The sequence below is a fragment of the Pelodiscus sinensis genome, chromosome 22 (assembly GCF_049634645.1).
Source record: "Pelodiscus sinensis isolate JC-2024 chromosome 22, ASM4963464v1, whole genome shotgun sequence".
Taxonomy (NCBI): Eukaryota; Metazoa; Chordata; order Testudines; family Trionychidae; genus Pelodiscus; species Pelodiscus sinensis.
Window position 1 is genome coordinate 10,488,702 of NC_134732.1, and position 26,358 is coordinate 10,515,059.

Here is a 26,358-nt window from a genome sequence, read left to right on the forward strand (position 1 = left end):
CATTAAAAGCATTTTCGGAAAAGCGTGTCTAGATTGGCAGGACACTTTTCCGCAAAAGCACTTTTTGCGGAAAAGCGTCCGTGGCCGATCTAGACGCACTTTTCCGCAAAAAAGCCCCAATCACCATTTTCTCGATCGGGGCTTTTTTGTGGAAAACAAATCTCTGCTGTCTACACTGGCCGTTTTGCCCAAAAGTTTTTCAGAAAAAGACTTTTGCCCGAACGGGAGCAGCATAGTATTTCCGCAAAAACACTGACACTTACATGAGATCGTCAGTGCTTTTGCAGAAATTCAAGTGGCCAGTGTAGACAGCTGGCAAGTTTTTCCGGAAAAGCGGCTGATTTTCTGGAAAAACTGGCCAGTTTAGACACAATCTGTGTGTTGGGGTGGGGGAGGTGGCTCTGCGGAATGTGATATCTGTGGGGAGCCAGCTTGAAAGTCGCTTCCCACATGAACCGGCTCCACCTACCCGCTTCACCCTTTGTGCTGCTCATTCTCTGTTGAGGGTTGCCAGGTGTCCAGTTTTGAACTGAACAGCCCAGTATTTGAGATTTCTGTTCAGGAAAGAAACTGAGAAAATATAAATGTCCGGTATTTTCTAAATAAAATGTAATGTAGATTGTGGTGTCAAGTGTGTCTGGTATTTTTGTTGAAACCATCTGGCAACCCTCCCTCTATCAGAGGCAGCAGCGTTGGGGTGGGGGGGGGGGGAGGCAGCTCCATGGGATCTGGTGCTCATGGGGAGCCAACTGCACTAGCTCCTGCCCCCCCCCCCCCCCACTGCCTCTGATACAGAAGGGGGGCGGGGGCAGGGTATAGTGGCAGGGATTAACCAGCACGCCCGGGTTTATCAGTGAATTGTTACCAGCCCTGCCCCCAGCAGCGCCCCCGCCCAGACCGGCCCTCAGGCCGAACGTTTGCCCGCTCCCGCTCCACGGTGTTTAGGTGAAATCAGGGAGTTCGGCAGCAGCGCCTGAAGTCACGTGATGGGCTGAACTGCTCAGCGGCCCTGCAGAAATGAAAGGAACTTTCTGGCTCTCGGGGCTGCAGAGAAAAGCGAGAAAATGCGGCACGAGGGCCCCGCAGGTCCCCACCCCCCGGGCAAGCGATCAGCCCGGCACAGGGCGCGACGCAATCCCGCGCTGGCGAGGCGGGGGCAGCCTGCTGGAGGGTGACGCTGCTCTATTTCCGGCACGGTCCTGTCCTGTCCCGCCCCCACTACCTGTCAATCAGGTTCCCCCCCCCGTTCATCCTCCTTTTATCCCCCTTTCCCTGCCCCTCCCCCCGTCTATCTCCTCTTTTCCCCGCCCCTTTTCTCCCACCTCAATTAGGAGGAAGGGGGAGGGATGGGTTTTACCTAGACTGACAGTTACCTCCCTCAACCATCAAGCCCATATCTCGCCCCTCCCCCAGTCTTTCGGTGGCGGCCAATCCGAATCTAGAGCTACGAGTCCTTCTCCCCGCCCCTTGCGCTGCTGCCCAATCAGAGGACGGCGCTCTCCTCCCGGCCCTGTGGGAGGGGGGGGGGAATGTTGTCTAGGCTGTCGTATTCTCGAAGCGTGGCGGGCCCGCTGGGAACGGCTCCACTCTGCGCCGTGAGCGCGGCCGGCGCACGTAGCGTAGGAGCGTTCGCAGGGGCTGCGGTGCGGGCGGCCGCTCTGCGGGGAGCGGCAGGAGGTGAGCGAGGTCCCGGGGGTCGCGCCGTTCGCCTGCCCGGGGCGCTGCGCTCACGGTGCAGAGGCGCGAGCGGAACCGGGCTGGGGCAGTCCCGGGCGGGCGGGGCTGCGGCTGGATCCGGGCCCCTGGCGAGGAGACCGGTTGCACGGCGGAGGCGGGCAGAGACCGGGCTCAGCTCATCGCATGTGTGAGCGGATCCCCGCAGGCCTTTAGCGAGACTCGGGACAGGGCCCCCCAGCCCTCGTGGCACCGCTCTGGCGTCAGACCCCAAGCGGCTTGCAGCCCCCCCCATGTCTGCTGCCTCTGCTCCCACTTGGGTTAAATCGGCACAGGGGAGACAGCGGGTCCGACCCCAGGAACTTTGCTTAGGTGAAGACTCCCTCCGATATCCCCCCTGAGCCAGGGGGACGCTTAGAGCTAGTTGGGGGAGGGGCTGAGATAAGGGAAATTGCAAATTTCTAGGGGGGGATGGAGGGGGCCAAAACGTTGAAACTTCCCAAAGAACTCTGACTCCTTCCCCCCATTTCTCCAATATTTTTCAGTGGATTAACTGTTAGACTTGCTTTCCTTAAATTGCTTTGAGATCTATGGCTAAAAATCATTCTAGGACAGATCAGTATTAAACACTTATTGAAAAATAGAGTGCAATCCAGGGGCAGTGAAGATGGCAGTAGGCAGAAAAGGGAGGGGGGTGGAGGAATCTCTGAAGCAGGAATCTCTGGATTCCTTGTCTTTAGACAACAGTGAGGTGGGACAGAAATTACCCATCTAAATAGATTTTGGCAGAGGTGCCCAGGACTGACTGAAACTAATTTATTTACTTGTTTCCCTCCCTACTTGACATTAGCCACCTGTTGAAGCAGTAGCCACAGAGAGCGGTAAAGTTGTCACACAAGGGGAGGAGACTGAAACCAGGAAACCTTGACTGTGTGATCTGTAGACCTAGGATTTCTTCCGACAGACTAGTTCAGGATGACTTCTCATCAGAGATGGTTTCCGAAAGGGGCCTGATGGACACAGAGCACCACAGCCTTTAAACACAAGAACTGCAGTCAGGGGAGCTCCTGCGGGTCTGGAGCTTGGATTTTTCTCCCTCCTTTTCCTCCCTGGAGATGTTTGAGAAGTTTACTCTGTCCTCTTCCTCAGCACCTGAAGCCTTCCAGGGCAATGATTTCACAGCCAAATCAGACCACCAGAGAGAGAAGAGGATTGTGCATTTGATGCCGGCCTTCATTGCAATTGAACAGAAATTTACACGCTTGATTTTCCACTCCTGAAAGGGCTGCCTGTGCCTCTTTTTCTCTGTGTGCATTTTGAGAAGCTCCTCTCTGATCTTGTTCTGAGTTCCTGGACTTTTCTCAGAGCCTGCCCATGGCTTTCCTGATGAAGAAAAAGAAGTTTAAATTTCAGACCAGTTTCACCCTGGAGGAGCTGACTGCTGTCCCCTTTGTGAATGGTGTTCTGTTCTGCAAAATAAGGCTGCTGGATGGAGGGGACTTTGTTAGTTTGTCTTCCAGGTAAGAGGTTCTGTATAATTCTCTTCTCACTACCCTTATACTCCTCCTTTCCCTGTTTAACTGTGTTGGACTGAATTATTTAGTATATTGCTAACACTTGCCTGCCCCTTCCACGTGATTTTTAATAATCCTGCTGCATGCCATTTCTCTTCTTTCCCTATCTTGGCAGAGCCCACAGACTGGTTATTGTTGGGTAGGTATGTGTGTGGCCTTTGATAAGAACTGAATTCAATTCAGCTATTTGGGGGTGATGTTTCTGAAAGATATTGGGGTCTCTCGATGAACACTTTGATCACAAATCTCTCCCCCCTCCAAAAGAGAGAAGCTCTCACATAGTATGTAGGAAAGAACTAACCAAACTGTACTTTTGCTTTAACTCAGTAGAAAATTGCATCTAAACCAATCAACTTTTTTCTTCTTCTGCGTTACTGTCTTTGGTAAGGGTTGAAATAGCTTGCTTTGCATTGCAAATCGCCTTGCAAAGGAAAACAGCAGCCCTGTAGCTAAAGTTGTTAGTTTCAAAACCATGGATTAATCTTCTCGAATAAATGCTGTTGATCCACCTGTTTGCCATAACTTTTTACGGACCCAAGCACTGCAGCAATAGTGTAATTTGTAACATTTGGACCACTCTTGTAGAATTCATTATTAAGTCCCCTTCCCCATTGTGGGTTGGCTTAGCGTCTCTCTGCCTGCTTGGGGGTTCTATGTCCCCACTCTTGCTAATCAAAATCTGTTTTGTTGCCAACTATTCACCTTGATTATCACTTCCTGTCTTGCTGCTTCTGAATGTTTAGGGCAGCCTTTAGTGGTTTCCAAAATCAGATTTTATATAAACCCTAGAGTAACTAACAACATATTGGGCTGTTAGAACTGCTTGGTTACAGGGAAAACTGAGTCTCCAAAAGTGCTATACGTGCTGAGAAGGGTGGGAGTTGCTCTTCTCCAGGAGAGAGGGTTTTTACTGGTTTTTCTATTTTGCAAACCTGTGTATGTGTGTCTGAGCAACCCTGCAGCAGAGTGCCCAGGCCTGATTTTGAAGAAGTGCTGAGCTCCTCTAATCCTGATGAAGGTTGTGAGAGCTATGGTATCTCTGGAAAAGCAGACCCTAAGTGAATTCCTCCTAGGAAAAAGACTGTCAAAATAACTTTTCCTTGCAATTTTCTTCCATGTGTTTGGTAGAAGTAACTGGTCTAAGGAATTTGAACTGTGAGAGCAGGGAAGGAATTTAACCCTTTTACTTCCTAGATCAGTTCATTCATTTGGAAACTGCCTGGTGGACTTGGTCTCGCTGGATTTCCAGCTTCTTCGTGTTGTCCTAGAAGCAGGTCGCAGGAGTGCCAATTTGATGCCACTGCCAGCCTTGTGTGGGTTGGCACTGTGGGGTTTTCTTTGGCTGTTCATGGTTCAGGAGTTTCCTCAGTGTATTCAGGTGCCTGCAGAGAAATCATTTGTAATTTAAACCAAATGCATATTTTACTGATTTGGCTTAATTGCTCATAAACCTGCAGAAGGGGAAGCGGGATGTTGGATTTGCCTTCTTTCCCCTACCCTGTCTCTGGTTTAACTGAAAGCATGTGAAACCTGTTCCTGTTAGAAAAATTACTAGGCTCAGTGGTATTGATTCATTTGACCACTTCCAAACTTTAGTCTGTTGCGGTCTACTTTTGTAATAAATTGTGATCTTCTAGGAACTGGCAGAAGTAGTTACCATGTACCAAGGCTCCCCATACTTACCTTGACTTGTAGTTTACTGCTTTTTCCATTTTACTGTGACCCTTTTGAAATTCTAAACGTATGGGGAAAGGTTAGGAGGAATTAAGGGACATCATCTCCATGATGAATTGCAACTTTGTATATGACAGAATTAAGCTAGATTCTGTGTTTGGGGTTTTTTGGGCTTTTTTTGCACCAGAACATTTCCAAAAGAAACTGGAATCCTAGGTGCTTGCTGTGGCGGAGATTCTGTGGCCAAGCCAATTGGTGTAATGGTGATTCTTGCTGTATGGATTACTGTAGATACATGCTCATGTATAGCTTGTAAATTCTGACAATCATTGACAATAGAATGTCCAGTATTCCCTTGTACAGAATGTTTTTGTGTGTCTGGGCAAGTAGAACAGCTGCCACTGCTCTCCAACCATGACTTTTCCAAAAAAAAAAGAAGTGAGGTGGAAACAACATCGAAGAAAGGAATCCTGGGTACCATATGGAAGAGTTCTAATGGATTTGGTTGATGTAGCTGAATTGGTTTTAAAACCTTTAGAGAAATTTCCTAGATTAGGCCAATCTTTGATGCAGAAAAAGCACTTTTGGAGTTTCAGTGGAAGATTTCCTGCTTTTGAAACCTAACCTGCAAGACAAACTTCTCTTCTGGTATTTGCAATAGACTGGTAGTTAAGAAATCCTTGAACACAAGTGTGAAAGTGTTTGAGAGTTTGGGGAGGAGGCATATATGATCAGTCATTCAGTAGCATTAACTGAGTCAGATTGACCTGACCACGCAACTTAATAACCCAAACCGTGAGTAAAGGTGAAGTTAGGATGCTTTATTTTCATATGCCACAGCATATCTTTCTTCCAAGTCCGTTCCAAGCTGAACTGCAGATACAGATAATCATAGAATCCTAGAACTGGAAGGGACCTCAAGAGGTCATTGAGTCCAGTCCCCTGCCCTCACGGCAGGACCAAATAATGCCTAGATCATCCCTAATAGATATGTATCCAACCTGCTCTTAAATATCTCCAGTGATGGAGATTCCACAACCTCCATAGGCAATTTATTCCAGTGTTTAGTCACCCTGACAGGAAGTTTTTCCTGATGTCCAACCTAAACCTCCCTTGCTGCAGTTTAAGCCCATTGATTCTTGACCTATCCTCAGAGGCCAAGGAGAACAATTTTTCTCCCTCTCCCTTGTAGCACCCTTTTAGGTACTTGAGAAGACTGAGAGGAGACATGATAGCCGTTCTCTTTTCTTAACTAAACAAGCCCAGTTCTTTCAGTCTTCCCTCATAGGTCCTGTTTTCTAAACCATTAATCATTTTTGTTGCTCTTCTGTGGACCTTCTCCAATTTCTCCACATCTTTCTTGAAATGTGATGCCCAGAATTTGACACAGTACTCCAATTGAGGCCTAATAGGGGCAGAGTAGAGCTGAAGAATGACTTCTCGGCTGTGTCTACACTGGCATGAATTTCCGGAAATGCTTAAAACGGAATACTATTCTGTTTTCAGTTTTTCCGGAAAAGGAACGTCTACATTGGCAGGCTTCTTTTCCGGAAAAGCCCTTTTTCCGGAAAAGCGTCTGTGGCCAATGTAGACACGCTTTTCCGGAAAAGAGTCCCGATCGCCATTTTCGCGATCGGGGCTTTTTTCCGGAAAAGACTACTAGGCTGTCTACACTGGCCCTTTTCCGGAACAGTGTTCCGGAATAAGGACTTATGCCCGAGCGGGAACAGAATAGTTTTTCCGGAATAGCGGCTGATTTTGTACAGTAGAGCATCATTGCTTTTCCGGAAATTCAAGGGCCAGTGTAGACAGCTTGCAGCTTATTCCGGAAAAGCGGCTGATTTTCTGGAATAAGTGGCCCAGTGTAGACACAGCCCTCATGTCTTGGTCATCACGCTCCTGTTAATGCATCCCAGAATCGTGTTGGCTTTTTTTTTTTTCTCCAGCATAGTCACACTGTTGACTCATGTTTAACTTGTTGGGCCACTATAACCTTGAGAGGTCATTGATCCTTTTCAGCAGTGCTCCTTCCTAGACTGTCGCTTCTCCTTCTGTATGTGTGGAACTGATAGTTCCTTCCTAAGTGGAGCACTTTGCATTTGTCCATATTAAACTTCATCCTGTCTACCTCAGACCATTTCTCTAGTTGGTCTAGATTATTTTGAATTATGACTTTATCCTCCAAGGCAGTTGCAACCCCTTCCAGCTTAGTATCAACTGCAAACTTAATAATTGTACTCTATGCCAATATCTAAATCATTGATGAAGATATTGAACAGAACCGGTCCCAAAACAGACCCCTGCAGAATCCTACTTGTTCTGCCTTTCCAGCATGATTCTGAACTGTTAATAACTACTCTTTGAGAATGGTTATCCAGCCAGTTACGTATCCACCTTACAGTAGTCCCATCTAGGTTGCTTTTCCCTAGTTTATTGATAAGAAGGTCATATGAGTCTCTGTCAAATGCTCTGCTTCTCCCTTGTGGATAAGGGAGAATGTAACATGTTACTGCTCTATACAGTAGAGTTGGATGGAGGCCTCTCTGGGTTGTGGGGCACACAGATTCCAGCCAGAGAATGTTAACGCCCTGAGTCCGGAACCCCCTCCTTTAACTGAAACTGCAGCCAGTAGCTCCTCTAGCTGAGGCAGTAACAAAACAGCCTAGCTAAATGGGGGAACCTGTCCAAAATGCATTATGACTTAACATGTTTAGGAATTTGGAATATCCTGGAAAAGCTCCAAGTCCTGTGAGCTCTTCCAGCTGGTTTAGAGTTCTCATTTTCAGAAATGTGCTCTCGTAGACCACCAAGCCAGCGAGTGTGCATAAATCAGTGTTTCTCAACCAGTGGTACGAGTACTCTTGGGGTATTTGAGAAATGTGAGGGGTACTTGAGAAATCTGAGGGGTATGTCACCACAACTGAAATTTGGAGCAAACTGAATTTTTATTTTAAGTTTTACAGCGCTTTATTTTTGTACTTTTTACACCCAAAAATATCATCACCCACCTGGCTACGATTAGGTTGTTTAAACAAATGTGTTGCAATGGTAGAAAAAATGTCTGTTTGAAAACTAGGTAGTGGAGGTACTTATAATTTTTTAAATTATTTTTTTTAAAAAGGAGCACTTTAAAAAAAAAAAGTTGAGAAACACTGGTCTGCATTAGAACTTGATGATTTTGAAGTATGAACTTGCAAGTTACAAATTTCCTTTCACTTTTTTCCCCCTTAATCATGTCCCCTTGTAACACATCCTGGAAGAGTCCCATGAGGATAAGATTGATCTTATCAGTGTCCATTTACGTGCTCTGGCAGCATTTCAGGCTATTGTTCTGTGTTAGTTTCCTGCTGAATAGTTGAAGTACAAAACAGGTGATAGGTAACAGCCAGCATGGATTTGTAAAGAACGAATCATGTCAAACCAATCTGATAGCTTTCTTTGATAGGATATCAAGCCTTGTGAATAAGGGAGAAGTGGTGGATGGAGTATACTTAGACTTTAGTAAGGCATTTGATACAGTCTTGTGTGACTTTAGCAATAAACTAGGGAAATACAAACTAGATGGAGCTACTATAAGGTGGGTGCATAACTGTCTGGGTAACTGTTCTCAGAGGCTGTAAAATCTTGCCGCCTGTCTACATGGCCTCGAGTATTTGCGCAAGAACACTGACCTTGTACTGTACAAAATCAGTGCTTCTTGCGCAAATACTCTGATGCTCCCGCTCAGGGATAAGGATACTTGCGCAAAAGGGCCAGTGTAGACAGCAAGTTAATTTCTTGTGCAAGAAAGCCCAATGGCTAAAATGGCCATCTGAGCTTTCTTGCGCAAAAGCATCCGTGCCAGTGTAGACGCTCTCTTGCGCAAATACTTTTAACGGAAAAGCTTTTCCATTAAAAGTATTTGCACAAAATCATGCCAGTCTAGACGCAGCCAGAGAGTAGTTATTAATGGTTCATAATCATGCTGGAAAGGCATAACAAGTGGGATTCCACAGGGGTCAGTTTTGGGACTGATTCTGTTCAATATTTTCATTAAGAGTATGATTATTAAGTTTGCAGATGATACCAAGCTGGGAGGGATTGCAAGTGCTTTGGAGGATAGGGTCATAATATAAAATGATTTGGACAAACTGGAGAAATGTTCTGAGGTAAATAGGATGAATTTTAATAAGGACAAATGCCGAGTACTCCACTTAGGAAGGAACAATCAGTTCCACACATACAGAAGAGGAAGTGACAGTCTAGGAAGGAGCACTGCAGAAAAGGATCTAGGGTTATAGTGGCCTACAAGTTAAACATGACTCAACAGTGTGACACTGTTGCCAAAAAAAAAAAAAGCATACACCAGCTGTGGCCAACCCACAGCTCACAAGCTGCATGAGGCTCTCCTCCCCCCTCCCTCCTCCAGTATGGCTCGCGAAGCCCCCCTCCTCACCTCTGTGGCTCGTAAAGCCGCCCCCAGGGCTGGACAGAGGCATGGGCGAGCCGGGCAGCTGCCCAGGGTGCCAACTGATGGGGGGGTGCCTGATGGCAGCTGTAAGGGGCACGCGGCGTCCCTTTACTGCTGCCATCAGGTGCCGTACGCCCAGCTCCCGCAGCGCCGGCTCGCCTGCATCCCTGCAGCACTGGCCAGCAACACCCTTTCCCCCACGGCCACGGGGCCCTACGCGGCCCAGCACATATGCCAGCAGCAACAGCCAGGTCGGACTGGGCCGTGCTTGCGCCTTGCGCCCCGGGAGCAGGCCCGAGCCGCGCGCCAGCATCTGTAGCCGGGCCGCGCGTACACCCCGGGGCGGTACCACATACCCGTGCCCGGGACGCCAGAATACCTCAAGCACTGGCCGCTCCCGCACCCCCAAAAACGGTCCTCTCGTCCCAGATCTGTGTGCTGACCTGGGCAGGGGAGCCGTCCAGTGTGGCCATTAAAGATGGAGAATTAAAGATAGCATCGGCCAACGGGAGCCTGATGTGGCCAGAAAGCCTCTAAACACGTTTTCTTAAAGGGGCAGAGCTTTTTGCTCTACCAAACGTGACTGGGGGTTCCTTTTAAAGGGGGACAAAAGAGCTCGACAATTTTGCCCCGGCTCTTTGCGCCGGATCTTGGCTCTTTGCCCAGAATGGGTTGGCCATCCCTGGCATACACGATTCTGGGATGCATTAAAAGGAGTGTTGTGAGAGAGAGAGAATAAATAATCAGTGCAGAGTACAGCAGAAGAATTAGGCCTCAGTTGGAGTATTGTATTTAGTTTTGAGAACCACATTTCAAGAAAGATATGGAGAAACTGAAGACGATCCAGAGAAGAGCAACAAAAATGATTAAAGGTCTAGAAAACAGGACCAATGGGGGAAGACTGAAAGAACAGGGCTTGTTTAGTTTAGAAAACAGAAGACTGAGAGGGGATATGATAGCAGTTTTCAAGTACCTAAAAGGGAGTTATAAGGAAGAGAGAAGAAAAATTGTTCTCCTTGACCACCAATGATAGAACAAGAAGCAATGGGCTTAAATTGCAGAGAGAGGGGTTTAGATTGGACATTAGGAAAAACTTCCTAACTGTCAGGGTGGTTAAACACTGGAATAAATTGCCTATGGAGGTTGTGGAATCTCCATCACTGGAGATATTTAAGAGTAGGTTGATTAGATAGTTATCAGCGAAGATCTAGGTAGTGTTTGGCAGGGGATTGGATTTGATGACCTCTCGAGGTCCCTTCCAGTTGTAGTATTCTATGAACTTGGTGTTTATGAAAGCATTATTTTTTAAAACCAAGGTTAGAGCAAGCAGGTATGGTCCATAATTTCCTACACAGCTCGACCCATATGCTTCTGTTGTATACTAATCAAGGTATTTAAAAAATCCCTTGTCACGGTTGTATCAGAATGCCTTCCAAGTATTCAAAACAGAAATAAAAAGCAGTGCATCAGCATGATTATTCATGGCAACTGGTCTTTCTAAGCAGATCAGTTGCATTTTTTCCCCACTACAGCTTTTCCAGAGTGTGTTCCTTCCATCGTTGATGCTGCAGTAGCCTAATCCAGAGGTCCTAAATTCATAGATCACCACAGCCCACTCTCTCTGATAGGATCTGGCTCAGTCTTCTAGCCATGTGCAGATGGAAGTGAACCTCCCAGGAGCTACATGGTCATCCAGTAGCACCAAGAAACCCAAAAGGGACACAAAAGCTGCAGACTAATATTTGAAAATGAGGGCTAATGAGCTAGTCAAAATACAGACTGTCACTACAGCATTGTCTGAGTTGAGTGTGCCGATATCAGATGTCCATTAATGAAGCTGGGATACCTCTGATGTAAAAGAGCTAAAGTGCCAAGTCTCATTCACCTACAGCTGACACTTTAGCCTGGATGATTTATTGGCTCTCCAGTATCTTCATATTTGCATTGAATATTATAAGCGGGTGGATGGGGGTTTTGTGGGATGCCGCAAGTGATGACTCTGGAGGTAGAATTCTTGTTAATAATGACATGGGTCCTGCCAGAATTGAGCCATTTCAGGGCATTTCCATTCGTCCCTGAAGGAGTTCAGTCTCGTGCACTTAACAATTTTTGTTCGTTTTAAGTTCAATTGGTATTCATAGAATCATAGAGCTGGAAGAGACCTTAGAAGGACATCAAGTCCAGCCCCCTGCCCAAGGCAGGACCAATCCCAACTAAATCAACACAGCCAGAGCTTTGTCAATCGGGACTTAAACACCTCTAGGGATGGAGACTCCACTACTTCCCTAGGTAACCCATTCCAGTGCTTCACCACCCTCCTAGTGAAATAGTTTTTCCTAATATCCAACCTGGACCTCTCCCACCACAACTTGAGACCATTGCTCCTTGTTCTGCCATCTATCACTACTGAGAACAGCCTCTCTCCATCCTCTTTGCAACCTCCCTTCAGGAAGTTGAAGGCTGCTATCAAATCCCTCTCACTCTTCTCTTCTGCAGACTAAATAGACCCAACTCCCTCAGCCTCTCCTCATAGGTCATATGCTCCAGCCCCCTAATAATTTTGGTTGCCCTCCGCTGGACCCTCTCCAATGCATCCACATCCTTTTTGTAGTGGGGGGGTCCAGAACTGGACACAATACTCCAGATGTGGCCTCACCAGAGCCGAGCAAAGAGGAATAATCACTTCTCCAGATGGACTGGCAATACTCCTCTTCATGCAGCCTAATATGACATTAGCCTTCTTGGCTACGAGAGCACACTGTTGACTCATGTCCAGTTTCTCATCCATTGTAACCCCCAAGTCCTTTTTTACAGAACTGCTACGTAGCTGGTTGGTCCCCAGCCTGTAATAATGCTTGGGATTCATCCGTCCCAAGTGCAGGACTCTACACTTGTCCTTGTTGAACCTCATCAGATTTCTTGTGGCCCAATCCTCCAATTTGTCTAAGTCACTCTGGACCCTATCTCTGCCCTCCAGCGTGTCTACCTGTCCTCCTAGCTTAATGTCATCTGCAAACTTGCTGAGGGTGCAATCCATCCCCTCATCCAGGTCATTAATAAAGATGTTGAACAAAACCGGTCCCAGAACCGAACCTTGGGGCACTCCACTAGAAACTGACCGCCATCCTGACATCGAGCTGTTGATCACTACCTTCTGAACCCGACCTTCCAGCCAGCTTTCTATCCATCTTACAGTCCATTTATCCAATCCACATTCCCTTAACTTGCTGGCAAGAATGCTGTGGGAGACCATATCAAAAGCCTTGCTAAAGTCAAGGTATATCACATCCACTGACTTCCCCATATCCACAGAGCCAGTTACCTCATCATAGAAGCTAATCAATTGGTCAGGCATGACTTGCCCTTCATGAAACCATGCTGACTATTCCTGATCACCTTCCCCTTTTCCAAGTGCTTCAAAATGGATTCCTTGAGGATCCCCTCCATGATTTTTCCAGGGACTGAGGTAAGACTGACTGGCCTATAGTTCCCTGGATCGTCCTTCTTCCCTTTCTTAAAGATGGGCTCTACATTTGCCTTTTTCCAATCATCAGGAATCTCTCCCGATCTCCACGAGTTTTCAAAGATAATGGCCAAAGGCTCCTCAATGACATTTGCCAACTCCCTCAGTACCCTTGGATGTATTAAGTCCAGACCCATGGATTTATGTACATTTAGCTTTTCTAAATAGTTCCTAACCTGTTCTTTCCCCACCAAGGGCTGTCCATCTTCATCCCATCTTGCATCACTTAGCGCATTAGTCTGGGAACTGACCTTGTCCATGAAGACAGAGGCAAAGAAAGCATTAAGTACTTCAGCTTTTCCCACATCATCTGTCACTAGGTTACTGCCCTCATCCAGCAGGGGCCCCACAACCTCTCTGATCACTTTCTTCTTGCTAACATGCCTGTAGAAATCTTTCTTGTTATCCTTCACATCCCTTTCAAGTCGCAATTCCAATTGCGCTTTCGCCTTCCTGATAATTCCCCTGCATTGTCGAGCTGTACATTTATACCCCTCCTTAGTCGTCTGTCCAAGTTTCCACTTTTTGTAAGCTCCCTTTTTGTGCTTAAGTTCACCAAGGAGTCCCCCTATAAGCCGATCCGGTCTCTTACCATATTTGCTTCTCTTGCTACGCATTGGAATTGTTTCTTTCTGTGCCTTCAATAAGCCTTCTTTAAAATACTGCCAGCTGTCCTGGACTCCTTTCCCCTTCATGTTAGCATCCCTGGGATTCTGCCCATCAGGTCTCTGAGGGAGTCGAAGTCTGCTTTTCTGAATTTCAAGGTGTGTATTTTACTACTCTCTTTTCTTCCTTTGGTCAGGATCCTGAAATCTACCATTTCGTGATCATTGCTTCCCAGGTTGTCACCCACTTTACCTCCCCTATTAGCTCCTCCCTGTTTGTGAGCAGCAGGTCAAGCTGCGCACGGCCTCTGGTCGGATCCTGCAGCACTTGTACCAAGTACTTGTATTCACAGTTCCTTGAAGACCATGCTTCTTTTGGCTGGTGTAGCATCTTAGTTTGGGGCACACCCCTTTTGGGGGAGCATGATGGGCTCTGTGTCAACCCCCATCAGGTGTGGGGAGAGATTGCTCTGGCCTCCGCATCAGCTCTGGTCCTAAATGCAGCTCAGCTCCTGGCCCCAGCTCTAGCTTGGGATCCAGCCCCTCCCGCAGCTCTGGCTCCTGCCTTTCTGCTCCCAGCCCTGACTATGGTCCCGCTCCTGGCCCCAGCGCCTGACTAGGGATGTAAGTGAGTAGACTGCTAACCAATAAGTTAGCAGTTAATCTACTTGACTTACTCGCATTCCCCCTCTACCCTCCCCCCCCCCCCCCCCGTATCAGCGGCAGCGAAGGGAGGAAATAGGAGCCAGTGCTGCAGGGAGACATCTTAAAAGCAGTTTAAATGTATTAGGAACCAGACTGCCTGCCCACCTGGCTCCTACTATATTTAAACTGCAGAGCTGCAGTGGGAGGTAGCTCCCAGACCCGGCGTGAGCCAGGACTGAGCACTTCCTCCCTTATCGACTGATTATGTAGCTGCTAGAATTTCTGTCGACTACATGATTAACTAATTACTTGCTTGCTAACATCCCTACTCCTGACCATTGCTTTGGGAGATAGGGTGTGGACAGAGTCCATTACAGGAAAGGAAGGATGTGACCTAAAAGGTTTGGAGCCACTGCTGTAGAGCTGGAACTCTAGCTTAGGCAGAGAACCAATCTTTTCTCTTTCCTTTCTTTCTCTCTCTTTCACAACTTAACAGCTGCTCCTTGGCAAGCAGAAGTGGAGGATATGTGATCGGGGAAGAGCTGAGCCGGCTAGGGTAGACGGGCTCATTAGAAGGCTTTTCAGTGCGGTCAGTTGGTCTGAGGAAATTGCTGATGTGGGATCTTAGGACTTTCAGCTAAGTGGTATCCGGGTGTAACGCTGTGTGTTAGCTTCGTGTTCAAAAAATTACCCCAGGGAAACTGAAGGCCAAGTAACTTGTGGTTGGAGGTGCTGTGGCGGCGTGTCGGAGATCCCTCACCTCCTGCACCCCCGTAGTGGCACGAACAGACTCCACCAGCCAGTAGAATAGAGGGAGTTTATTGCTTCTCCAGGATACAGAACAGCATAGATGTAATCTGGTTACAGGACAGGCCTAGGATGCCTCAGCCCCCCTTGAGATGGGGAAGACTGGGCCCTTAAACCCAGCCCCTTTCCTAAGCTGCTGCTTCCATGATACCAGACAGAAACTAAAAAAATCCCTTCCAGCCCTGCCCCCCAGCCAGGGGCTGGCCTCCCCTCCTTCCTTTGTGTCTCTCCCTGGGAGGTAACCGGTCGAACAGGTTACCTCCCTGTCCCATCAGCTACTCTGCTGGGCCGTGGTACAGACAGCAGCCAGTGGGGGTCACCCACAGCCCACCGCCCAGCATAGCAACCAGCAAGGTACCAACACTATGTCACAGGTGCACTTGGTGCTGTTGATGGTCCCATTTGAGTTAAGGTCTAGCTGTCAGCCTAGCACTGACACCTCCTGAGGATGAAGAATAAGTTTGCTTTAGATAACCCTTTCTCCCACAGGGCACTGAAGCACTTTGCAGCTGTACTTGTATGGCAGCATTGCAGTGCAGCTGCCTCTGGGATAGGGATTTGAAAGGTTAACTGGTGCGGGCCCCGCCGAAGGTCAGCTGCAGATGGGGGCTATTTTAATTGGAGCAGTCCCTGTCTGAGGCTCACGGGCAAGGGCTGCTTCAGTGGGGGTTGGGAGCCAGGAGCAAGCAGAGTCAGCCCTAACCCCAGGGAGCCAGCAGTCTGCCCTCAGCTTAGGGGCTGGAGCCCTGTGGGCTGGGGGCTGCTCCAGCTGGGCTGGAGAAGTGCCCAACACAGATCCTGCTTAGTCGTTTAACCAGTTAGCCTAACGTTTAACCAGTTAACTGATTAACCGGGTTTTTACATCCCTACTGTGGGATCAAGGGAAACACACAACACCCTGCATAGCAGAGAGAGATGGCCAAGTTTGGCCAAGAACATCATGGCAACCTCTGCTTTTATAAAACATGCCATAGATCTTCCACATCCACACAGAGCAATACATTGTAGGTAGCCTACTGTTCTTCAGTGAACGAAGGGCTGCCTCAGTCCTCCTGGGATTTAAACTTCTTTCCATATAGGTAAGTATTTCAGACTTTTAGTTTAGGGAATTACGCAATCATCCTCCATTGCTAGTCTCTGCCAGCATGAGTAAAAGCATCCTCTAATGATGGGAAAGGAAGGGGGGGTCATATTCTGCTGTAGGCTATTATCCCGTGATCCCACTGATTTCTGAGGTGCAGGAGTCTGAAGGGAGATTTGTTTCTAGCTGTAGGGGGATCTGCCTGTGTAGTAGAGCTAGGCTGGCTTCATCCCAGCATGTGTAGGAGCATGCAGTGTGGTGACTTCTGAAGTCCTCTTGCTGCCAGCATAGCTGGAAGTAAAGGCTTTCCCTGTAGAAACAAAAAGCTCTTTATACCATCCAACATCCCCACCAGATCCAGGAGTTTAGAATAGGGATGTGAACGAGGAGTCGACTAGTCGATTAACCGATAAGCTTAGGCTTCCTGAGGGGAGCTGTTTTTTAGACTGGCCACCACCTCTTACCCCACACTGTTGCCTCTAATAGAGAGGCATTAGAGGTGCGTGAGGTGGCAGGGGGCTCCCCGGGAGTGGGGCCAGATTGTATTGGCTGCCGGCGCTGCCCCGGAGACTATAGAATAGCTGACTAACTACTAGAAATTCATGCCACTAGTCGACTGTTCAATTAACTGATAGCTAACATCCCTAGTTTCGAATGTAGTTCTCAGTTACTGGCTGAGGAATGCCCTTGGAGACCTTTAATGGAGGAGGCATTTTATGGAAACAGCACAACTCAGTTTAAGATACTGTTGGCTTAAGAGACCCCCGCCCCTCCCCCCCCCCACACACTTTTAAGACTGTGGTCCCCAGATATTAGAGGGTCATGCATCCCTTACCTCTGTCTGCAATGCCCCTGACCCAGGAGCAGGGCCATGGAAGCAGAGTTAAGGGGGGAAAGGCTGGGGCTGTGGTTGGGGGTGGAGTGGGGATGGATCTGTGGCTGAGTCTGGAGCAGAGCTGCAACCAGGCTGCAAAGGGGGCAGGCAGCCGAGCCGTTGGCCAGGTGTGGTCCCATCCCTTGCCTCAGTCTTGGGCTGGGAATGGGTGGCTCTCCCTCCTCACCCCCTTTATGAGCCTTTGCTTTTAGAGTTAGAAAACAAAATAGAGGAAAAACTAGGATGTATAGACAATAGAGAACAACTGTCTTCATCTGAGGTTTGAAACCTGGGGGGTCAGTGAAGTAGGGAAAATCCAGATAGCAAGACCTACAGAAAGTCTTTTCCACTGACAGAGGTGAGCTGAGAGTGCCAGAGGAAGCCAGTGCTGGAGAAACCAGAAGGCAGAACTTAGAGTAAGACACAATGGTAGACTGTGAGCTAACTGCGAATGGTCAGGTGTGATGCAGCTCTCAAAGCCACTTTGGAGCTGCTGTGTGTGTTTACATCACTTTTTTCATATTTTCCAGCCTGTAGCTCATACACCTCTGGCATCTGACAGAAACTTTGTTCTGAGCTGTTGCCTAATGGTGAGCTAGTTTGTTCTTGTTGTAGGTCACAGTTGCAGAATTCTGTTCACCTTTTGTAAGACAGCATTAAAACTTTCCTGCTTTGGGAGCTGTATTGTCATGATATAAGGATGGTCCTGAAGATTCCCTAGCTCTGAATTCCTGTCCTGACTAGTGCGTGTGTGTTAGGGGTCCTGTGTCAGAAGATGGAGTGTGACTTTATTCGCTGTAACTGACATGGTGAAAAGCTCCAATAGATGCGTGGGGACATTTTTTCCCTCCTTTCTAATCACTGATCCAGACTCAATAGTTGCTCTGCAAACTGGGGCTGAGGTGCCTGCACATGCAGGACACAGGTGGGGACTTGGGGCCCTTTGGGGCTTTGCACTCACAGGGACTTGGTCTGGGGGGAGGGGCCAAGCTGCCTCAGGGCCCGCCCCCAAGAGTGCCTGGACCAGATCCCCGCAGGGCCCCACCCCCAGCAGGGTTGGACACCTTAGGGTCATCCATTCCCCACCTCACTGCACTGCACCCAGCCTCCCTGCCCCGCCCCAATGGGGCACCCCATTTCCCTGAACCTCCTCCCCAGCCACCCTGATCCCAGCCTTATTCCCAGCAGGCACCCTGCCCTCCATCTCCCTGAACCCCTCCTGGCCGGATCCCTATGCCTAGTCCGCTCCTGCACCTTCCCTTCCTGGTCAGACTCTTCACCCTCCCTCTGGGCCAGACATCCCACCCCCAGCCTGTTCCTGCATCCACCATTGCTCCTTGCACTGCTCTTCTGGCCACAAAGTGCACCCTCCCTTGCTCCTGCTCCCACCCTGCTCCCAGCCTGCTTCTGCACTCCATCTCCTTCCTAGATCCTGCACCCCATTCCTATCCCACTCACTAGCAGCCCTGTCCTGCATGCTGAACCCCTCATTTTTGTCCCCACCCCCGAGCCTAAGGGTTCCCATAAAAATCCAATTACTCCGGAACCCCAGAAAAGTAAATCTGGCATCTTGGAAGTCCTGAACCTCAGACCTCTCTGTCCCTTCCCCTTGTCCCGTAGGGCTGGAACACCAGAGGAGTGAGGTGTCTCAGTTGGGGCCCACATCAGTGGGGTTGGGGTTTTTTTTGGAGGAGTTCTTTTGCCTCTCACTTACGTGGTCCCCAACAGATTTTTCTGTGGGTCAGTAGCCCCCGACCCAAAAAAGGTTCCTTACACCTGCCATGAACAAAGACACCATTGAAACCTTTTGTGTTCGATGTAAATTAATATTTTACTTTATTTAAAATGGAGTTTGATAAATTAACAGAGTTAAACTGCTTAATCTGTTCAATAATTTGAATTAAACCACTCTCACTAGCTGCAGCGCTAGTAAAATGCTTCAGGTGTAATTATGTAATAGTGAGTTTCCATTAGCAACTGGTGGTCTGTGAAAAGGTTTACAGTGAGCCAGATGATCCATGGGCCAAAAAGTTTGAAAACCACTGCTTTAGGCCCAGGGCAGGAGGTAAGAGGGGCACTAAGCTTAGGAAAGAAATCCTCCTTCTCTTAAATAAAGGGGTAGAATAACCAGCCTTTGGTTTGCCTTGCGCCTCTTTTGTGAGTTGTAATCTGTTTGAGCAATGCATGTGCGCCTTTGGGATCCTGTCATTTGGTTGCACATCTATTCATATTTAATAGGCTATAACGGGGTGGGCAAGAGGTGGCCAGCGGGCTGGATCTGGCCCATTGCCTCCTCACCAGTGCCCTTCTAAAGAGCAGCTGTCACATACTGTTTTAAACAGCAGGCTGCTAATTGTTTTGCGGTCTGGGCAGGAAGGAGAAAGCTTTACCTGCTGTGCTTGCCCCCTAGCAAAATCCCTCAGCTCCCATTGGCCAGTTTCCAGCCAATAGGAGATCAAAAATTTTGCTGAAGGCAGGGGCAGCGAATTAAGCTGCTTCACTCCCTCATGCCCCTTCCTGGTCCCTCCCTGTGCTGGAGCAGAGCCACATGGAGTAGCCCAGCTAGCAGACAGGCAGGAAGGCTCAGGTTCCTACAGAGCTGCTGGCTGGGAGCCCCTAGGTAAGTGCCTCCCAGCCAGAGCCTGCCTCTGGCACCCCATCCGCTCTTCCCCCCAACTCTCTGCCCCAGGCCACTACTCAGCCCTTCTGTATCCCCTCTCCCCACCTCCTCCCAGGTCACAACTCCCTCCCAGAGCCTGCATCCCCTTCTGCGCACCCCCTCTCCCAGGCCAGAATCCTTTCCTGCACCCAACCCCCCCTTACCCTGCCCCCCATTCCCCTGCCCTAGATCATAACCCTCTCCTTCACCTAAACTCCCTCTGACCTCACACCCTGCACCCCAGTCCTCTATCCCAAGTTCCCTTCCACACCCCACCCACCATACCAGACCCTGCACCCCCTCCACAGAAGGACGGTCCTTGACCATTTACCAAAATCTTGGGCGTAGGCCCCCATTAAAAATATTTGCCCACCCCTGGGCTGTAAGTTGCCCATGGCAAGTTCTGGATAAATGCTGGGGAGGCTTATATTTTATTGCAGGAAATTGCATCTGCTATTTCAGAATATTCTGGGAAAGAACACCCACTTCTGCTCTTCAAAATCAAATTACTCTCCCTTCTGGGCAAGTCTAAACATTGGCATGTGTGTGAGGCATCCTGCTTAACTGGAGAGGGTCTTGTCTGTGGGAGGATGAAGATGGCAGTGTTTGGATATGCAATCTTCTGTATCTAACAGGATTTGTTCAGTTTGCTTCCTTGTGGATCCATTGCTCTGTCATTAGAAAATTGGGATTTTAAACTCGGTTTCAGATCGATAAAAATTGTTTTGTAGCTTTGATCGCTTGTCAAATACTGGCCCATGATCCTATTGGGTCCATGCTGAACCCTTAGCTCTATAATGCCAGAGTGGACAAACACGGATGGTTTTTTTTAAATACAAATAAAAATTTGGATTTTTTTAATTTAGTATTTTATTGATTTATAAATTTCTCATTTAAAAATAAGTTAAATCTGACCACAAACGTGTTGCGCCAGCTGTGGGCAATAATTTTCACCGGGGTCCACTCAATGAATTTTGATAAGCTGTCAGGGTTTGCACACATTTCTTATTAATGAAATTATGTCACTGTCTATAGCCAGGATGGGCAAGATACAGCCCACCTAACTCTTGGATCTGGTTGCAGAATAAATCTGACTGCTTACTTTTTTTTTTTTTTTTTTTTTTTTTTGTCTTGCTGCCACCGCAACAGAATTTCTGGCAGTGACTCAGGTACCTGGACCATATTTACAGGGTTCACCGCTCTCTGCACCATTGTTACCGCATTGTTTGGCTGTTTCCCAGGTTGCTGCAGCTATTTAAAAGGCGCTGGCTGCTGCTCGGGTAGTGCCGCACCTGGGAACTGTAAGCCCTTTAAAACAGGGTCCTGCTGCCTGAGCCATGTCCTAGAAATTCTATGGCACTGGCAGGATGTAAATAGCGGTCAGATGCACTCCAAATGGTTAGGTGGGCCGTATCTTGCCCAGCCCTATGCTTCATCTAAAAATGAATTAATGGATCTAGTCTGTCCAGCCTAACTAGGGACATTAAGTAGCAGCTAATAAGCTGATACAGAGGCAGCCGGTGAGGGGGAAGCAAGTAGTCTAGTAGTGACTTGACTACCTGATAAGCCTAGACTTATCGGGTCCCTTAACCTAACTACTAGCTCTTGCCCAGAATTTTCAGGAAGCTTTCTATTTCTGTTTCCCAACAGACTAAAAAGTAGCATGTGCAAAGAAAGACACAGGCTGAGTAGGATTGTGTTTGTTCTGTGCTTATGTGGTGGTGGACATTGGCTAAGCACTGTAGAGGAGTTAGTTAAGACATTATCTTAAAGACAGAAAGACAATATTTAGGAAGGGACGAAGGCAACATAGAAAGGAACAGTGGAGTGGACTGGAAAGACATTATTAAGCTTCCTATATTCCCCTACTCTTTTTTGCCACAGAAAAACTGTCATGGTTTCTGGGTGTAAGAGAAACCCTATCTAGGAATATTTTGAGTAAATTTGCTTTCTGGGCAAAAAAGGAAAATGTATCAAGTGTAAACAGTGCAAGAAGATAATGCAGGGTCTAGTTGCAAGAATGAAACCTCATAAGGAAAACTGCTTATTGGGAGAAAATGATGTGGATATGGCTGAGTGGTTCTACAGGTTAGTAACTTTGGGTATGTCTACACTACCCTCCTAGTTCGAACTAGGAGGGTAATGTAGGCATACCGCACTTGCAAATGAAGCCCGGGATTTGAATTTCCAGGGCTTCATTTGCATAAGCGGGGAGCCGCCATTTTTAAAACCCCACTGGTTCGAACCCCGTGCAGCACGGCTACACGGGGCATGAACTAGGTAGTTCGAACTAGGCTTCCGAGTTCGAACTACCGTTACTCCTCGTGAAATGGGGAGTAACGGTAGTTCGTACTAGGAAGCCTAGTTCGAACTACCTAGTTCGTGCCCCGTGTAGCCGCGCTGCACGGGGTTCGAACCAGCGGGGTTTTAAAAATGGCGGCTCCCCGCTTATGCAAATGAAGCCCGGGAAATTCAAATTACCCCGCTAGTTCGAACTAGCGGGGTAGTGTAGACATACCCTTAAATATTTCACTTTGCAATGCATTTTTCTTCAAGACTCTCTCTATGCCTTTTAGTATGTGATTTGACAAGTACATTCCCCAGCTGTTTGCTGTGTTGGGTGTTGCTAGAAAAAAAGTTTAGCTTAGCTAACTAATCCTTATGACTTATTAAATTAGCTAACTGGGTTTAGAATCTATCACTCAAGTATACAGTACAGGAAGCTGCAGTGAGAGAAATCTACAGTTGCCAGTTGCCACTGAGTGTCATTTTCTTAATTTATATTACATAATACATGCCCCCTTATTTTTGGAACCTCATGGCCACAGACCATAGTGGTGATGCCATAAGTCTATTCCTTATTTTACTGAGGCATAACTCAGCTTTTCCAAGGGAACCCCATTGGAATTGGTTTCTCAGACAACACGTACCAGTGAGTTCACTGGGTCTTACTCCAAAATTAAGTGCACTCTAAGATTTTAATCTTAATCATAGAATCATGGGTTTGGAAGTAGGGATGTTAGCATATAGTTGAGTAAATGATTAACCGATAAGCCCGGGCTTATCGGTTAATCATTTATCGACTACACACACTCCCCCTTCTGTATTGGGGTGGCAAGGGGTGGGTGAGCAAGAGCCAGTGGTGATAAGTGGCTTTAAGCAGGCTCCCCACGAGCTCTGGATCCGCCTGCCTCCCCCCGCACACCCCAATTCCTGCACTGCTGCCTCTGAGCAGCAGCAGTGTGAACGGTGAGCGGAGCAGGCAGGAGACGATACACACGGGGAGCCAGCTTTCAAGTCAGCTCCCCGTGCCTATGGGCTCCCGCGGACCACCTTCCCCCCTCCACCCTCACCCTCATGCTGCTGCCTCGATTAGATGCATCAGTGCCTTGTCCCACTATAGCACATGCAATTTAGAGATACTCCCTTTCTTTTCCTCTTACTCACTCTTTGCCAGTGTCTTATTCTGTGCACCTGCTGGAAGGAATAGTAGATATCACTGTTACCACTGAGTTAATGTCTTCACTTCCATACAGCTGGGCTTTGAATCTCCTGTTAGTGCCTTGGTTTGCAAGGCACTTCTCACTAGACAGACAGTTGTGTTGTGTTGTATTCATGGGAGGAACAATATTATCGTTGGGTGTCTGTAGCCTGTTGAACAAGGATGCTATTGCTCTGCTAAAGCTGAACTTGCTGACTTGTGAAAATCTTTGGTTTGGGGGGGGCACCCCTTCTAGATGGGTAGGTATGGCCTAGCTGAGAGAAGATGAGGGAAGCGAGAGAGAATATGGAAGTGAGGGGGAAGAATGAAAAGGAAGCACAAGGAGACTTGAGATCTGGTAAGAAGCTGCCGTATTGGGGAGACAGGATGGTCTTGATATGCCATAGCACAAGCATTCTGGGCCTGGCATGGATGCTTTCCTGAGCTGGGAAAGTATGAAGTCATGCTTCATTGTGGCTGCATTTATCAATACTCTGGGTGAGAGGAGGCCTTGTCAGGGAGGGTCCTGTATTAGTCTGCAGAGGGAATAAGCGAGGCCAGTAGTGGGTGACATGGCCCATTGGAGTTCTGCATGTGGCTGTGATGAATTTTGTTTACCATTGCCCATGGGCAGGGTTGCCAGATGCTGCAGGTTTCCATCTGTGTAGTTTTTTTCCCCACCATTATTACTTAAGTGACGTGCATGTGAAGCAAGGGCACATGAAGTGGGGCGCATCCTGATTGCACACAACACTGACTGTGAAATCCATGCGTTCCTTCTGCATTCAATTGAAGTGCTACTATGGTTTAATCTACACACCCTGCAAATTCTAGGTGTGCAAGCAGAGTTAGTAAAACTCCCCTATCCCAGGAGATTGTCTTGGTTGCAACAGTCGCTCTGAGAAAGAACCTTTTGCTGGGTTGTGCAGGTGGGAATCTGAACAAATGAACATCCATTGTAGATTGGTTCTGCAGGGCTGTTGCCCTTAAAGAAGGTTGTGATAGGATAAAGTGTCCTAGCAGAGCAGAAATAAAGAAGAGCTGAAGCTTTAAGTAGGATTTCTGAAGCTGAGCTGCTAAAGAGGCAGCCTCCCGCCATCGTGGATCTCTTGCCCTGAAACTCTCTTGAAACCACCATCAGAAGCTAGAAGGCTTTCTTTGAGGAGTACCATTTGGTAAAAATAAATGTCAAAAAACATTTTGCCTCTTACTCTTCTGTCATATCTCTGAGTAGCACAAAATGCAGGCAGCCAAGTTTCTAAAGCAGGGACAGGGAACCTTGAGCCCAGGGCCTGGTTGTGGCCTCCAGGTTGCCTGGATACAGCCCCCAAGGCTCAGGGCTTCCCCCCCATCCCAGCACTGGGGAGCCTGCACCTACTGTGGGACTTGAGCACACAAAATCTACTAGCTTGGGCCCCATTGGGCTCTGGTGTGTGAGGGTAATGTGGGGAGTGTCTTTCTCCTTCTCCTAAATGGCCATGCCAGTGAGGTGTAGTTTTTTTTTGGGGGGGGAGGGGCTTCTCACTTGTGTGAGGCCCATGACTGATTTTTCTGTGGGTCAGCAGCCCCCTATCCCCACCCCTGGTCTAAAGCATCTTACAAGTGAATGATTCTTCACTCTAAGTGTCTCTGGGACTTCTGTCACATGCCCATTGCCCAAGTGGGCTGAGGGGCAAGGGACTGAAGTCAGATGCTCCATTTGCCAGGGAACAGAGACTGCCTTAAGCTTTGTCTCCTGGCCCTGCAGCTAAATGGAAGGGTGATGGCTGTGCTGAGGGTAAAAGATGCACACTTGCCATGCTCTAAAATAATCTGGCTCTTCTCTGCTGCCTAAAGACGGACTAGGATTGGTGGTAGCTTTTCTGTAGCCATTGAATCAACAGGAAGTTGTCTCCGAAAATAGAGTGGAAGTGAGTTTGGGGTTTGTATTGCAGGAAGATTAAACATATCACTTCTATTTTCAGAATAAAACTTCAGAAGAAACAACACACAAAGATTTCAGTAGCAGCTTTCCAATGGGAGTCTGATCAGTGAATAACTCTGCTTTAATCAATAGAGAGCCCCCTACCTCTCAGCCCAAATGCTCCGTTGTGCTTGCACTGTAGGAGGAAGAAGCTTGATGTCTGACACACACCCTCATATTAGTTCTGTAGCTGGAATATATTTTGTGGGTAAAATTGTTGCAAGGTTCAGAGACTAAAATGAAGCCTGAAGAGCCTTCTAGAGCTTTTCAGTTAGATCTTTAGCACTAGGGTTGAATTTCTAGGACTTGGGCAATGGCTGCAGCTACAGCACAACAAGAAAGGGTGTAAGGGTCTTTGGGATTGGAAGGTGGGCAGAAAAATGGAAAGACTCGGGCACAGGATTTTCAGTGGGTTCACTTCAGGATGGATTGATTTAAATCAACTTTAATCTTGTTTTGCATTTGTACTCTTTAGCTGTTGTCTTAGATATGTTGTTTCTTATGGCTTCGTAAACATTTAAAATATTGATTTGTAACTAAATAGCTTTTCCACTAAATTTGGTGCTGCTTTTTGCTAACCAGAATACACTATTTACACACACTTACTTAAGCAGTTGTATAGCTTAACACACATGTATTATGATTATTAACACATTATATTATATTATGGAGATAGGAATGTTAAATTTTGATTAATCAGCTACTCAAATTAGTCGATGCCAGGTGGGACAGAGAGCTCGCTATCCTGGCCGTGCCTCCGCCTTTTAAATGAGTGTGGCTCTTACTACATTTCAAAAGCAGAGGCACAGCAGTCAGATGAGTTGGTGCAAGCAACTGTGCCTCTGCCTCCTCTGCCCCCCCTCGCACACAGCTGGGGGGAACTGGCTTTTAGGCTGGCTCCGTCCAGCACTGGCTCCTGCTCCTCCCCCTTGCTGCTTCTGATACAGAGGCAGCTAGGGGCGGGAATAAACTAGTCTCTTACATCTCTAATAAGAGAGTGGTCAGGGAAGGTGTGGGACCCTTACTGGATAAGGGAGGTAAGCTAGTGACAGATGACATGGGAAAAGCTGAAGTACTCAATGTGTTCGTTTCCTCTGTTGTCACAGACAAGATCAGCTCCCAGGCTACTGCACTAGACAACACAGTATGGGAAGGAGGTAGGCAGCCCCCAGTGGAGAAAGAACAGGTTAAGAACTATTCAGAAAAGTTGAACATATACAAATTAATAGGGCCAGATTTAATGCATCCAGGGGTGCTGAGGGAGTTGGTAGATGTGACCCTGCTTCCCTTTGGCCTTTTTTCTTCATCCTACCAGTCACTTTTCTCCTTATTCTGGCGGGTTTCTTGC

The 26,358-nt window shown here is 47.7% G+C and overlaps 1 protein-coding gene across 1 annotated transcript in view; it reads left to right on the top strand.

The window, feature by feature from the left end:
* The first annotated feature begins 1,518 nt into the window (after positions 1–1,518).
* EEIG1 (estrogen-induced osteoclastogenesis regulator 1) overlaps positions 1,519–26,358 on the top strand; it is a 60,350-nt gene continuing 35,510 nt past the window's right edge. Inside the window, exons 1-2 of the mRNA XM_006136328.2 lie at positions 1,519–1,677; positions 2,525–3,194. Coding sequence (XP_006136390.1) covers positions 3,049–3,194 — 146 coding nt within the window. The 5' untranslated portion in view covers positions 1,519–1,677; positions 2,525–3,048. The remainder of the gene's footprint in view (positions 1,678–2,524; positions 3,195–26,358) is intronic.